This window comes from Limanda limanda, chromosome 21 (genome assembly GCF_963576545.1).
Source record: "Limanda limanda chromosome 21, fLimLim1.1, whole genome shotgun sequence".
Taxonomy (NCBI): domain Eukaryota; kingdom Metazoa; phylum Chordata; class Actinopteri; order Pleuronectiformes; family Pleuronectidae; genus Limanda; species Limanda limanda.
The window spans coordinates 15,984,982-16,001,673 of record NC_083656.1 but is presented as its reverse complement, the minus strand read 5'-3'; the positions used below and the strand labels follow the sequence as shown (position 1 = coordinate 16,001,673).

At 44.1% G+C, this 16,692-nt stretch overlaps 1 protein-coding gene across 1 annotated transcript in view; it reads right to left on the bottom strand.

Annotated features, from left to right (window-relative positions):
* LOC133027440 (ras-related protein Rab-26) overlaps positions 1 to 16,692 on the bottom strand; it is a 72,342-nt gene that overhangs the window by 28,693 nt on the left and 26,957 nt on the right. The window contains 2 exon segments of the mRNA XM_061094451.1: positions 13,516 to 13,582; positions 15,731 to 15,772. Coding sequence (XP_060950434.1) covers positions 13,516 to 13,582; positions 15,731 to 15,772 — 109 coding nt within the window.

Here is a 16,692-nt window from a genome sequence, read left to right as displayed (position 1 = left end):
CTTATATGCTTCCATTTCTAATGAAGTAAAGCATCTAAAAGCTACCTATCTTCTTCCATTAGGTATGAATGCAGTTTTTCGGAGGTATGACTGGAATCTAGTTTAGACACGTGGCTTCTGAAGTGCCTTTTACTGACTGAGCTGATTTACATGCACACTGAGCAGTGCCAGGACATCTCCATTGTCACGACTACCTAGCTCACAGTAGCCATGACATAGGGAAGACAGACACCGTCGGGTAACGTTTTAACAATAACTCAAGTTTATTAACAAAATAGATACAAACGACAGTATCGAGACATGGTGCAGGCAGCCTTCCGGCGTCAGGCCAGAGCAGGGAAAGGGAGGGCTCTGAGGTTCCGGGAAACCGAAAATAAGGATGAAAACTCAAATTAAACTTTTTAGTTGCTCCCGATGCTCACTCTTCAAATGACTGTTACGCCCCTGGTCTAGGGGAAATCAGAGACATAACGTGGTGCTCTCCCCATTCTTCCCACTCCCAAGCAGGCCAGTGTCACCAGGTATTTTCGTTTAGTGGTAGCTTTTTATTTTCACGTCAGAGGGAGAGATAACCAACACAACATACAAAACAATCTATCTCCCTAACTTCCTGCTACAAACCAAAAAGGTTAACAAAAGCTTACCTAACTCCTAAACCAAGAAACACAGGAGAAAACAAGGGTAAAAGAAAAAGGCTTCTCCCTCCTACAGGGCTACCACCCACACTTTTCTACTTACATACAGATGCAACAAAACCACACTTAAGACAGACACTGGTCCTAGTTGGATGTGGGAGAATCGGTGGAGAGAGGGAGACTGCAGTCCGTCTGGGCTTCACGTAGGCTCCTCTCTTCACTCTGGCCAATCCTGGAGCAGCAATCAGGCGGCATTTGGGGCACGGGAAAATCAATGATCGCTTGCACTTTTACTCTCACTGGGCAAACCTGACCTTGCCCCACCTGTTTGCCCAGATATGTAACGACGGCCTTTCCAAACTCACATTTCGCTAGGTTAAGGGTAAGGGAAGCGGCACACAAACGGTCGAAAATCGTACGGAGGGTTATTACATGTTTGGTCCAAGTAGATGAGTATGCCACAATGTCATCTAAATAGACTTCACAGTCACCTATTCCACACAGGACAGTATTCATCAGCCGCTGGAAGGTGGCAGGTGCATTCCTCAGCCCGAACGGCATAACGGTGTACTGTAAGAAATGATCAGGTGTGACAAAGGCGCTGATCTCGGACGCACGGTGAGTTAGAGGGACCTGCCAGTACCCTTTCAGGAGGTCTAACTTTGTCACATACTTGGCAGATCCTACGCGATCAATGAGGTCATCCATGAGCGGCAACGGGAAGGAGTCTGGCTTGGTAATGGCGTGAACCTTACGGTAATCATTACAGAAACGCAGGGTTTGGTCGGACTTTGGGACAAGTATCGAAGGGGAACTCCAAGAGCTACTGCTTGGGACCGCAAAACCGTGATCAAGAAGGTATTGTACTTCTTTTTGCATAATTTAGATACATCACAATCTTATCGGGAAGCCGACTTTTTTGAAAGTCTTCCAATAGCAAGAGCTCACGCAGGCCCTCAAAGGTTACAACTTTGCAGGCGTGGCACCATTTGTCAAACAGAGAACCTTTTTCCCTCATGAAGAAGACTAAGACTAAGAAGACTATCCAAATTAGCCAGCATTTTGCTATTACCCAGCCGAGCCTGCAACACTGCATCATCAGGCCCACACACGCCATCCTCAGCTGTCACCTGAGTGATGTCGGGTGGGTCTGACCCCACAGAAAGCCCTACTGGTTTCAGCCTTGCGTCCTTCCCCTGCATCTGTGAAGATGAAGGGAAATAAGGCTTGAGCAGGTTGATATGACAAAGCTGTGTTTTGCGTCTTCTTTCAGGAGTTGACAACATAATTAACTTCTGAGACCTGGCGGATGACAGTATACGGCCCCAAGTACTTGGCCTTGAACGATGAACCCGCTACAGGCAGCAATGCAAGAACTTGATCACCTGGGCTAAAAGCCCTCACCACTGCCTTACGGTCATACAGATTCTTCATTTTCTTTTGAGCATTACTCAGATTTTCACTCGCCATTTTCCATGCCAGGGACAGCTTGCGACGAAAACCCTGAACATACTCGGCCAAGTTCTCTGGTGGCTCTGTACGGTTCAACTCACTGCCTAAAACAGACAGGAGTACGCACCTTGTGGCCAAAGACAAGGTCATTAGGGCTATACCCTGTACTCTCCTGCACGACAGCACGTGCCGCCAGCAGGAGCCATGGTATGCCCTCTTCCCATTCCTGCTTCAGCTCTATACAATAAGCACGCAAAAAGGATTTCAAGGTGGCATGAAAACGCTCCAGCGCCCCCTGGCTTTGCGCATGATATGCGCTGCTGAGATTATGCCTAATGCTTAGCTGTTTCAATGCCTCAGCAAAGTTCTTAGATGTGAAGTTTGAACCACGGTCGCTTTGAATAACTTTCGGAATGCCAAATATAGAAATAAAGTGAGACAACGATTTCACTACAGCTTTAGTGCTAATCGACCTCACGGCATATGCTGCAGGATATCGAGTAGCCTGACACATCACCGTGACTATATACTCCATACCAGACTTTGACTTTGGCAGGGGTCCAACACAGTCAACAATTAAGTACTCAAAAGGAATACCAACCGAGTGGATAGGCTTCAGTGGCGCAGGTTTTATGGTCTCATTGGGCTTCCCAGCAACCTGGCAAACGTGACATGATTTTACAAATCCCGCAACATCACGTTTAATGCGAGGCCAGTAAAAATGCTGCAACACATGGTTATAAGTCTTCCTTATACCAAAATGACAAGATGTTTCGCCATGAGCAGCTTTCAACACTAGCTCACGATACACGGCGGGCATTACCACCTGCAGCACCTGCCACATCAGCACCTGCGTGAGGCAACCACCTGCGAAGCAGTAAACCATTTTGGACAAAATAACCATGATCTACACTCTGATTATCATGAAATGAATAATTTAGACAACGTTGTTTAGGGCCAGGTATTGGACACAGAGGCAGAGGCTGAGACAGGAGTAAAGTCACTGAGGTTTATTGGAAAAGTCCAATAACTTAAGCAGGCAGGCAGGCAGGCAGGCAGGCAGAACTCTGGAGCTGGAGTCGGGGCTATAATCCAGCTGCTGGTCTAATCAGCCACGCCACCTACGAACCAACAGAGAGAGAGAGGGAGAAAGAGAGAGCCTAGTAGGCAGGTGAGGAGGAGGGCATGACAAACGTCCCCGAAACATCTGGTGTGAACAGAGTGAACACCTCTGGAAAATCCTCAAAACATTTGTCAGACTCAGGTGACAGTAACACGCCTGACCACAGGTGGTGGCTGAGACTGACAGGGAAAAACATAATCATGTGCCAGATTATTGCCCATAATCAGATAAATGCCATCCACAGGCAGCGATGGATGAACAGCAATAATCACTTCGCTGTTTACAATGCCAGAATTCAGTTCAATCCTATGCAGCGGTACGGGAAACAAATGTAACCCAATTCCTCGAATCATGACCACACTATCAGTGTCTGATGTTGAGGAAAAAGGGAGAACAGACTTACGAATAAAACTCTCAGAGGCGCCAGTGTCGCGCAATATCCTTACTGGCACTCTACGAGAGTCACCAACCAAGGACACATAGCCATCACTAACAAACGGAGTGTAATCAGCGTCAGGAATAGTGGTAGGCACAACATTCAAATTTTCGTTTTCCCCTGAAATAGAACACTTGGAAGGAAAGGCATTGATACATCTACGTTTTGTGCGTTCCTCGCACATTCAAAACGAACAGCAGACACGCACCCTGCGTCTTTGGTGCTGACCATGCCTTCTCTAGGCCTATTGCGGTTCCACTCAGGACATTGGCGTCTCCAGTGACCTGGCTTATGGCATTTGACACAAATTGTCAAGCTTGCCATCATTCCCTTTACCTACCGCCGCAGTGTTATATCTCACAGTAGGACCAGCATTAAACCGTGGGACAGTATTATCAAGATCAGAGCGCTGCTCCCGCTGATAATAATCTTTGCGCGGTGAAAATTCACGGAAATTATTCTTGTGTGTTAAGAAATATCCATCAGCGAGGGAACTAGCCTCAGAGACCGTTTTTACCTTATGTTCACTTATATAAATAGCCACCTTTCCATGCAAGATATTCTTGAACTGCTCCACAATCATTTAATTGCACAATGAATCAAAATCCTCAACATCCTCAGCTGCAAGCCACCGATGAAACAAATTGGACAGGTCCCTGCCCACCTCAGCATAAGTTTGTTTATTAGCCTTTTTATGATTCCGAAAACGTTGTCGGTAAGCCTCTGGTACTAGCTGATATGCCTTCAACACGGCATCTTTTACAGTTTTGTAATCTTTACGCTCCACAGCAGACAGAGCGACAAAAGCTTCTTGGGCATGCCCATGCAAAGCAGTCTGTAGCAACAAAACCTTGTCCTCACTAGTCCACTGAAGATCACTAGCAACACTTTCAAATAAGGAAAAGAAAACATCCGGGTCCCGTTCGTTGAACTTCGGGAGAAACTTAACCATATTTGATAAGCCTGATGGCTGATTGGAATTGCCGAATTTCCCCCTAAACTGACCTTGTTAGGCTTTCTCAGTATAAGGACCCAATCGCAGACCAAGATGCAAAAAATACTTATTTATTTCAAAAATAGCAAAAAAATAGGATCCAAAAAGGCAAAAATGACAAGAGCAAAAAAACAGAAAATCCAATTCAATAGTTGGCAAAACAGAATTCCAAAAAGGGAAAAAACAAAGAGGTTCAAAAATCAGAAATCCAAATAACATACCAGATAAACAGACCTCAAACTCAGAATCCTGGCATGGCTTCTCACAGGCAAAAACGATACAATCCGACAGGGGACAACAGAAAGACTGGGCTTATAGAGGAGGAACAAAGGCAAGACACAGGTGAACAAATGAGGCAAACACTCAGGGTGATGATAGGGAACAGGTGAGGGGGACAAAGAGCGGGAAGCAGCAGAGGGCGACATGGAATAACAAAACACATGCAGGAGGCACAAAGTAAACAGTCGTAGATCACCACGATCTTAACAGACCTAGCTTCTGACGGAGCCCAAGAACCGGGGATCAGTGAACAAAAGAAATGAACACTCACCAATACCGTCAGATGCCAGCCATCCCGACCAAAGTCGATGCAGCCTTACTCAGCGGCGGTGCCCACCGGTCCAGACTCAGTCACTGGAACCTAAAACCCAGCGCGGAGGCGCTCTAAATGGGGAGAGCTCTTGCTCATGTAACTAGCTGCCCCACTACGAAAAACCCACAACACCACACAACAAAACCGAGTGGATATTGCGTCGAGATCTAAATATACAACTCCATTAACATGTCAACGTTACCACTTAGACAGTGCAGGTATCCCCACACAACCATGCGAGGAAACAGCAGGCCACGCCTACTACTACAACGTCATTCACAAAACCCTTGCCAGTTACCACTAGACCTACAAACCTCACGTCACCACAGAACGTAGGATAGTCTAGATTTTATTCACCGCTCGTCGCTATCACAGCTAACATGGGCCTTCACACTGCATACAGCAGACAATTTTAACACTGCACAAAGCAGACAATTTCCAGATCCAAAAATCGGTTGAGCCCCCATATGTCATGACTACCTAGCTCACAGTAGCCATGACATAGGGAAGACAGACACCGTCGGGTAACGTTTTAACAGTAACTCAAGTTTATTAACAAAATAGACAGTGTTTCCCCTAGGTTTACAGCTTTGGGGGGGGGGCGACGGTGGCGGCAGAGCATCGCTGGGGGGGGGGCGACTGGCGGCGAGATAGGGACACAAAAACTTAAAGGAATCATGACGTTAATGTGTTTCTTTTAATGATTTTGAACTTTACATTTTACATTGGATTTCTGACCGGCGCTGACGGGCTATTCTGTGATGCTCAGACATCATGTGTTTGTCCAGTTTGTCCCTTCTGTAGGACTGGCAGGGAGACTCTATAAATGGCTGGGTCTGGTTTCCTCTCACAACTGCCTGTTTATGCTGTCTACGTATTCAACAGAACATTCCTAAAACCAAAAAGAAAACTGAAATAATCACCTATTCATTCTCTATGAACTGTAATTTATCTATTTATCTATCTATTTATGCATGCATGCATGTATACATGTATGTATGTAATGTATGTATTCACTGACTTCCATTAGTAACCTGGATTGCCGGAATCCGGAAATTTTTTTGGATCCGGTACTTATGTTTATCGCGTCTACACGAAGCCCTGTCACGAAAACACGGAAACGCTGGAGCGGAGTGGTTGAAATCACTGTTAAGACGTTATGGAGCATGCGCATAAAGTGAAAGAAGACAAAAGTCGAGATCCTACTAGCAATCTTCCCATATATTTGTAAATGTATATATAATAATGACTTCTCTACCACCTGAAATCACTGTTACCACAGCAATCAAACAGGACTAGTTAGAATAGAGCACCTCGTCATAACCCTCGTTTGTGTTAAGTTACCGTTTTGAAACTTCCGTCTGTAATAAAAATATTTTCACGTCAGATTTGCCGGTTAAACAGTGATAGAAGGAAGTGACGCAGCGGGATTAATAATGGTTCAGGCTGAAGTTGCGAGGCGAGGTGCGTTCACGGTTAAATACAACAAGCGGAGAAAGCAGAATCGCGGGCTGACCGGCGCTGAGAAATGCGCGTCCCGTGTTAACAGCCAGGCGCCTGCGCGCTGGAGAATTGCGTCCGGTGTAATATTTACCAAGATCAGTCTGGTACAACCAGGGGGAGATTTCCCCTCTGACAGCCAAGCTGGGTCAGAACCTGTCATCCGGTGGTGACTGAGCAGATTCTTGTCCGGGGCAGAGCGTGCAACAGGTGGGCTCTTCTCTGAACTCGGACCCGGAGCAGGAGAGCTCCTCCAGCTGCTACTCGCAGGAGAGCGGGTGTTACCATCTCCACCTGGGAGCGCGGATATTTTGAACTGCTTCTCAGGTGGTTGATGCGACATGTTTTCAGATGGATGCTCTCTGTCCGCTGGTGGGAGGTAGCTCACCTGTGTGTGCGTTCGTGTCTGTGTGTGCGCATCTGGATGGAACTCCGCCGTGCGCGATAGAAAGCTGAGGAGAAATCTAACCGCGCGACTATGTTGAGACAGAAATGCAAGCTAAAGACCTGTCTTATAGGAAATGTAACCTTAAAATGATGTAGAGATCTGGCGCTATATTAAAAAATTAAAAATAAAATAAATAATTAACTTGCCCTTCCAGGGGGGGTGGGAGGTCCCGTTGGGGGGGCGCAGCGCCCCCCTAATAGAATGGTAGGGGAAACACTGATAGCTACAAACGACAGTATCGAGACATGGTGCAGGCAGCCTTCCGGCATCAGGCCAGAGCAGGGAAAGAGAGGGCCCTGAGGTTCCGGGACACCGTTTATATAGTGATGGCCATCACCTGGTGGCCATCACCTGGAGCCCCGCCCCTCATTAACCACAGCCTGCAATCTCCAGCTCCTCCTACATGTTGAAGGGAGAAAACAGGAGACATGCACACATATTAACCACAGAGCCGGGGCGTCACACCATCAAGTCTGCAAATTGCAGCAACTCAGTGCCAACGGGTCCTTCTCTGGCCCATTACTGCCTCGAAAATTAAAAGCACGCTGACGATTACTGCACGTTGAGGACACCTGCAAATAAAAGTAATGTCTGTCTGTGTGTGCTTCATCCCATCTGGAAAGTTGTTGCCTCAGCACCGATGTTACAGTTTCAAACGAATGGGAGGCCTGCGTAATAGCTCCCAGCGCCCGCTCCTTCCATCGCCTTCATTAGTCCTCAGACAGCTCCAGCAGCAGTTGTCATTTCTACTTCCTCTTCTGTCTAACATCCCTCTCTCCACGGCATCTATTTCAGATGGGGGGGGACCCAACACCGTGACGTGCGATTTCTAAATTCCCCTGCCGTGCTGACGGCTAAAACTATTAACTTATTTGAACACGGCCTTTCAAAGAAATGTTTAACAGGAATGAACATGTGAAGTGTGTGGAATAAGAGAGCTCGAGGACGATTAAATGAGCAAAGGTATTATAGTTTATAGAATGAGTTCAGAATAAGCAGGCAGACACACACAAACACAGACACACCCACATCCTTATGAGCTTCCTCCTCTAAACCCACCTCACACACATCCCCAAGAATAAAGCCTCAAATAGGTCTTAGAATGTGACCTTGCACATCTGTCTGAAAATGCAAGAAACTGTGTGGGTGTGTGTGTGGGTATGTGTTTGTGTGTGTGTGTCTGCCTGTGTGTCAAAGAGAAAGCTTGATGATGGATTGCACAGCTCATGGCTTTTCCCTTTAATGGAGCAATATCCTTGCTGTTTGTTTCCCACTGCTGTTTCCCTCTTCTTCCTCCACCTCCCTCCATGCCCTCTCACTCCTCTTTTTCCATTGATTTTTAATTTTCCTCTCGTACTTTCTCCGCTCAACTCTCGATCGCTGTTCCCCTCCTGCAGTCCATCCTCCCGTCTTCGTCTGAATTTGTGTCGCCCCCACACAGGTTGCCGCTGATTGGGGCCCACACTCTCTCATTAGTGAAGAAACCAGTAACTCAAAGAGTTGGAGCAGAGGGAATAAAAGATGAAGCAGGCGGTATGGAATGAGGCAGAGCAAAGAAATAATGAGGCAATGACACTGAGTTGATAAGAAATTGATTTCACTTCTGTCCGTCCTACAGTTCTCATTTGTCTCTACCTCTGTCCTCAGCCTGGACGGAAAGTTAAAGAGGCGTTGCAGCAGGATTTGGGAGAGTACTGACCATTAGATGTGAAAACACCAGAGTCAGCACCATGTTTTCGGAATCCAATCCAGAAATGAACCTAAAATGTCGTTGATGTAAACACCGCCATCTTGCAATGTGGAGCCAGAGTCTAGCAGGTAGAGAGGTCGTGTCAATCAACACGCTCGGCCAATGACAAGTCAGTCTCAATCATGACATTTCACTACATTTTCAAATCATTAAAATAACTAATTGAAAGCTAATTTACTGGAAAGAGTAGCACTTGAATATATATATAAGTGTGATAAGAACTACCTAAAATGTATTTCATTTGTACTTTGACTTTTTAGTTGGGTCCGTGTCCCATCCATTTACAATATTACAGCAACCAGCCACATGGTGGCTATCCAGACACTTTGGCTTATTTCGGGGGAGCTGTCATGTTGTCAATTTTCATGCATGACAGTGGTGCAAATCAGAAAAAAATGGGCAGATCCAGGGATTTTGTTGCACCTTCTCTACAGCACTTTCCATCAAATTAATTTAATCAATGGCGGTATCAGAATGCACAAAGACACAACAGAGTGCAGGTGCTCACACTACTGCAGCTGAAACTATGAAGCCCTATGGACAATAGTGCCTGTAAGCAAGTGACAAATAAGGCTGCACAAAGCCATAGAATGCAGCACTGGAGCAAAATCCCCTGAAATCCTGTTCCCTCGAAGTGTAAAAAGAGTGTTAGATTATTAAACTGTGGATAGTGCTGCCGCACACAATTCATGGAAATCACTGCTTTCACATGATGTTAAAGCACATTTGCTCTCAGAGCAGCCTTCTTGTTTCGTATTTGTAAGAAGATGTTACTTCTTCTTTCAAACATTACCTAGTTATTGCTTTTAAGTACTTTAAATTCCACCATGAGCTGCATGTCACAGCCCCTGCTGCGGTTATGTTTTTTTAAAATACTGGGGATGTGTGCCTCATGGTTTGAAAACCTCTGAAATAGACCAATTCATCGAGGCATTGCAATAACAACAATATGCTCACTGGGAAAAGCAGAAATCGGCTGCTTGGTGAGCAGCCATCACTTATGGAAGGCTGTGTGGGAACGTTGGTTTGGCACTCGACTTCACCCCCCCGCTCTACCCATGGATAAGAAAGAGAATGATGGTCATTATATGGAAATGAAGCCCGTGAAGCACCTCGTTCTGGACAGCACAGCCCTAACAACTCCTTCACACATATACGGAGCCGTCATCCACAATGCAGCCATTTTTGCAAGAAGTGTATTACCTCTATCATTCAGTTTCTTTTTATATATGATGTTGGCTTATTTTTCTGTGCGATAAGGTAAGAGGTATAAGAACTTGCATTCAGAGCTTCAATGTCTATCATTTGCTAATGTGACATGCTAGAAAAGCTTGTTACGGACGTAATCTCAGGAAAAACTCCAGAAAATGCGGACCTGACTTTTTGCAGAGGTTGCATTTCACATATGAAACATGCAGAGGGAGATTTTCGAATTAAGATTAATTTACGAGCATTTGGGAGTAGTCGAATAATCATGGGAAACATATTTCAAGAAATTTTTGGAGAATTCTTCAATTCTTCTTTTTGTTTTTGCTTGCTGTCAATCCTCTGGATAATCTCCTGCTTTATTCTGACAGGGGCTCATGCAGACATTATTCCGAGTTTTTCCTTGGGGGAGCTGTCAGGACAAGCTGTAGAATGTCCACAGCAACTGGCTTGAACATTTGAGTTCTCACATGCAGGATAATTTCAGGAGTATATCTGGCACTTGCTGCATGTTGAAAAGCAATAAACGCGATTAACAGTAGTGATGCTGCTGATTCTGTAATTTAACTTCTACATTAAGTGCCTGCAGGTTATTCGTTACAAAAGATCAGTGAAACCTCTCACTGGCCTCTGTTAACTGAGCACTTCAGAAAACCTTCTTCTTGCTTTCCTGTGCCTCTTCATTACAAGGCTAGGTTCTATTGAAAGTTCTACCATGAGTCCACTCTAACCTTAAAGTCACCCTGTACTCTCCAAATTAGTTTTGTCTCCAGAGTGGTTTCCGGCCTCAGCCGACCCAGAGGGCGATGAAGGTTAGTTGTTTGTTTGAACCGGTCTGACTCCTCTGCTCCTCTGGACCTCTCCTTTTTCCTTTTTTGATTTGATTAATTAGTTTCTCTTTTTGCTCAGAACCTTCTCCCCCTTGCATCAGATTTCTATCACTCAGTTTCAGTTTTCAACTATCCCTCCCTCTCCTGTCTACCCCCCTCTGGGTACTCGTCTCCCCCTCCGAACCTGCTTGTCTCTCTATTAACACCCCGTGGGTTCGCTACATGCTGTGGAAATGACAAACTGTCAGCTCATCTGGGATGGAGAGATGGAGAAAAAACAGTCTGCAGCTGGTTCCCGGACCCAGCTGGACTTTTGCGGTGCCGTCTTACACCAGATGGGGCTGGCAGATTGCACTGAGCTCACTGCAACCATCAACTCGGTGTCTGGATCTTCTTGGACTCTCTCATTATTGGCTTAATAAAGGTTGAAATCCAGGCCTGCGATGAATAAAACATCAATAGTTGTCCAGGGAGCACTTTGAGAAATGCTCAACTCTGTGACTTGGTTGCACCGACGCCCCGACTAAAGAGGCTTGAGCCCTCCGGCAGCAAACGCAGGTTCAGTTCCAACGCGACCCCTCGCTGCTCGTCTTCCCTTTGCTCTCTCTCCTCATTTCACGCTTGCACCGCTCTGTCAATGAAGGTGGTTCTAGGGATGGTAATGTCAGTCTGTCTGAATCATTTAAACAGCTACCGGGCGGATTGCAGCAAAGTGTAGTAAAGGGTGGTCCTTCTTCACAGAAAAATTAATACTCAAGAGATTTTTTCTAAACGTCCCCCTTTCTTAAAAACTAGTGCCATAAAATGTATTAAAAATATCAATTTTTCCATCGTGATGAATTGTAATTAACTCATGTGTTTAATAATTCATCTATAGCACCATCACCACGCTAAAAATTTAATTTGTCCAGTACTTTGGTTTATGAGCAACTACCTTAATCATGTTTTCACCATCATAGTTCAACATATTTGTGTCCTACTACTATACTTGCCAAATATCAACTTATTAGTTTTTCACTCTCAGCATATGCTTGTGTTAATTAGCACTTAAATCAGAGCACTGCTCAGCTTATGAGCAGCCTGTTTATTAGACTGTATATAAAATTAGACATGACTGTTCCATAAAAGTGAAGCCAAAGGGATGTGATAGCCACCTAGTGGCCGGCTGCAGTATAGGTCACTCCTCCATGTTAGTCGATAAGACATTGACCACATGTTAAACGGCACATGTAAATGTATCTTTGTTGTTCATCTTTATATATGTGCTATGGTCTAGAGAGACCTTCAAAGACTCCCACTCATTTGAATTTGTGAAGTGCACTGACGTCACAGCAGAAGAAGTGGAGTATGACTCAGAGACGTCATCTGCCTGTACTCTGCGTTGGCTGACAGTTATTCAAGCGCCCTTTCCTTTTGAATTTCTTTCTTCTTGAAATGCTGTATTTCTAAAATGGATGTGCCGGATCCAAAGTGGAGGTACTGTAATTGTCAAGTCTTTTTTTTAGACCGGACGAGCTCACTCCTACCTTGCACTGCTCAGTAACAAGGCTCAGCCCTCAAACCGTCCGATGTTTACATTTCAAAGCATGAGTCATGAAAAACTGTCCACTAGTTCACGGGAATCGACAGCTTTCATGACAGCTGCGTCCGGGCTTCACCCTCTCCCCTGGTCACGCCTGTCGGGCTGGATGAGCTTTATTTAAGAGTCAGTAGCAGACGAACAAGTGAGAGGAGCAGCTTTGAGGCTCCCTGGACGCCTTGTTAAAGATCAGCGAGGGTTAACTGTTGCACTGACAGAGCAGAATACCGCCGGGCAGCTGGCCAACCTTACACACACACACACACACTCAGATTTAGTGATTCAGGAAAATACAGAGATAGCAACAACAAAAATGCTATTTCCTACATACCTACAACCATTAAAATAGGTCTCCACATGTCCCACAACATGGCAGCAGTCACACACTCATACATATACATTGAAAAGATATAAGAATTCAACTCAACCACCCACTACGATATTATTTTGTTTGCTGCAGAACAAACTTGTGGTCACGATAATACCTGTGTGTGTTCCCCAACACCTGCTCATTCAGGTTGTCCTAAGGGACACTGCTATTTGTACTCAGTGGGGTTGTTACACACATGAAGACACACACACACATAGCACAGCGCAATACCTGTCCAATCTCCCACTGTGTGAGAGGCAGGCTCATTTTTCCACCCAGTGGTTAGTCTCCCACCAAAGGCAACCTGCACATCACAGAGCCTTTGGCAAAGTCAAAAATGCATGCACACACACAAATGCGCACGTACACACATCAGAAACACATATCGGTCTTTGAAAATCAACCCGCAATTTGTTTTTCTATCCAGGGGACAGGAGAATGAATGAGAAACACCGTCATTCGTCCATTTCAAGAAAACAAAGACAAGACGCATGAATGAGAACAATTATTCTGCAACAGGCGGCAAATGAAAAAGTCGAGGGGAGAACATCAGTCACAGTCCAACAGTCACTCACATTAACAAACAGTGAAGATTCCTACCGTGAGCGTCGCGGTAGTAGGCATGTGTGACACTCCGGAAACGCTCCTGACCGGCGGTGTCCCATATCTACAAAGGAAGAGCAAGGAGGAAGACATCTTCATCATTATCCACCCCAACAATGACCACAATGTTGAGCATCTGTAAACAGTAGTGACTTCATTTATCCTTTTAAAACAAAAAAAATCAACAAAAAAAACTGGACGGACTTAACACTGGCTCGAAAGTGATGTGCAATCATTGGCATGTCTACCAAGCTACCATCAGGAGCAACCAAGTGTTAACTCCAAGGCCAAAGTGAGCATATCATTGACTTCATTAGAAGTTTAATATGCTACTACTAACTAGATTTCCATTGCCGTAAAAGAATAATAAAGCTTAACATTTATTTTACATGGATCATTAACGGGTGAGGATAATGAGTTATTGCAAGGACATTTACCCGTTTTTATATCAGCAAATAACTAATTAAAACTGAAACAAATTAAACTTGAACAAACATCAGTGTAATAACAACTTCCTCAAATTACAGAAACCATTTTTGAGACATTTCTATCCGACATTTTACATTTATGTTTGGTCCACATCCCATTCACTAACATGAAGGCAAGGGATTTATTATCTAAACTAAAGCCAGCCACCAGGTGGCAATCCTCACTTTTGAGGAGTAGTCATGTTGTCGATCTTTGTTTAGTCTATGGTCGAAAACATTAAAAAATCAGAGATATGTTTTAAAGGTCCAGTGTGTAGAATTAATCTACAGCAGAAATGATATATAATCATGTTCTCATTAGTGTATAATCAACTAGATCTTGAATTTCTGTGTTTTAATACCTTAGAATGAGCCCTTTATATAAATATCTATATCATATAAAAAATCCATCCCACACACTGAACCTCTAATCCGACTTGCCTCATTCGCTAGCTTCCTGGTTGCTGCTGATAAAATCAGCCAATCAATGTCTAGAAATGGAAAAGCTGCTGATCTCAAATCTGATTTCGAAAATACAGCTGATGTTGTCACTGTGAACTGCGTGCGTGTCATGTGAAAACAAAAAGCCCGAACAGTCTTTACCAGGTATAGATCCAGGTCAACATTTTTCAGGAATTTCAGTAAAGGAAAATTTAGATATCATGGTCAAGAAGCCAAAAACATGTTTTGTGAGACCACTGTGACTTGAACTGTTGCCCACCCCAAAGACGTTCAGTTAATCCGTGAGTCTCAGTGAACATTTGTGCCAAATTTGAAAGGATTCCCTCGAGGGGTTCTTACGATGCAATGTTCACAAGGCAACAATATAGTTTTGTTAAGTCACATGACCTTGACCCTTTACCTCCAAAGTCTGATCAGGTCTGTATCTTTTTGCTGATATATTTCACTCACAAGAACATGAGGTTACCATGACCTTGACCTTTTCCATTGGACCACCACAATCTAATCAGTTCATCTTCAAGTCCACCTGGACCCTTTGTACCAAATTAAAAGAAATTTACTTTAGACCAAAATATCTTTTGTAAGGTCACAGTGGCATTGACAGTTTAATGTTTGACCACCAAAATCAAATCAGTTCTTTTTAAGGTCAGCTTAATTTTTTAGATATTTTGTTCACTCAATAATTCAATAATTAAACGGAGGGACGGATGGACAACCCAGAAACATAATACGGCCCGGTGCGGAAACTATGAGATAATACTATCACATATTATACTGTCATATCCCAACAATTCTATGCTACATAAAAAAATTAATATCGTGTAAAACTATGTTTAACTATCTAATATCCTGCAAGTTTCATAAAAGTTGAACCCAAGATGTCACCTGAAATATCACATTTCACTGATAAGACTTATGGATGAACAGAGATCCATCAGGAAATTGAAGGAGGGAAGGAGAGAGTGAGCGATGAGTAATTGAGGTAAAAAACTCATCAGACAATATTTAATGCTGTTTTTTTCACAGACATGATTCATCAGCATCTCCGCCTGTCTTGTGTCTCCTGTAGATTAACTTCCAGGCTGGATAAACTGATGGGAAGTCAGTTATTCACTCCAGTGTCTTCAGTCAGGCTAATTGACTGATAGAAATTAAACAGGGCCTCATCAAGTCTTCATTGAGTTTCTTCAAACTCCCACAGTAAGAAATAAAGCTGGGAAACAGTCGTTGGGGAATTATATATTTAGAAAAACACACATTCATAGAGGTATATTTATTCTTACCTGCAGTTTGACCTTCACAGCATCAATGCTCATGACTTTATTCTGAAAGACACAAGGAAAGGAAAACAAATTGTAAATATAATTGGAAATCTGCAGATATGGAAAGCAAAGGGAACAGGAACAGAGGAGAAAACTCAAAAAACTGACACTTCACACAAGTGAGTTAAATCAGCAATTTAAACAAAAACGGCAGCATGATGCTGAATTCAGCCACTGATTGAGTGCACGCCACCTTTCTCGAAGGACAGAGAATTTGGAAAGTAAATGGTATGTGTGTGTGTGTTTGTGTGTTTGTGCGCGTGTGTGATGTTGTACCATTGGCTTTTTGTGACCACAGTTGGTGTAATAAGTGCTTGTCCTCTGCCATGAGCCTCTATTTAATCTCTGTGATGTCAGCACCCTGTACTATCTATGGTTCTACAGCAATGTACCAACACACACACAAACACACACACCTGTTGTTATGATGAATTCCTTTGTTTCAGAGAGTTGCATCATTTACGAACATGACTTCCAATTTTGCATAGTGCAGCTCACACACACACACACACACACACACACACACACACACACACACACACACACAATGATATCTATGCACAAGGAAATATATTGAATTAAGGCCTATTTTTCAAGTTGATGGTCACCAGTGGCTGCAGCCCCCACCTGATTTTAAACTAGTCCACTACACAGGGAGTAGATCTTACTCTGCCATCTATCATTACAGGGGATGTAATTACACTGGCAAACAAGATTGATGAGTACACCGCCTTGGTCAGCACCCGGCGGGGATATCTGCATGGCAATGCAACGTGTTCCGCGGGGTTATAGGCAAATATGTGTCAGGGAGGCCAGTTTTCCAACTGGTGAAAGTTGAAAAGTTATTTTTCAATGCATTTTAAAAGTCTCTACATTTGAAATCCAACACACATCTCTGTCCACCACATGCTTGCTGGGATGCT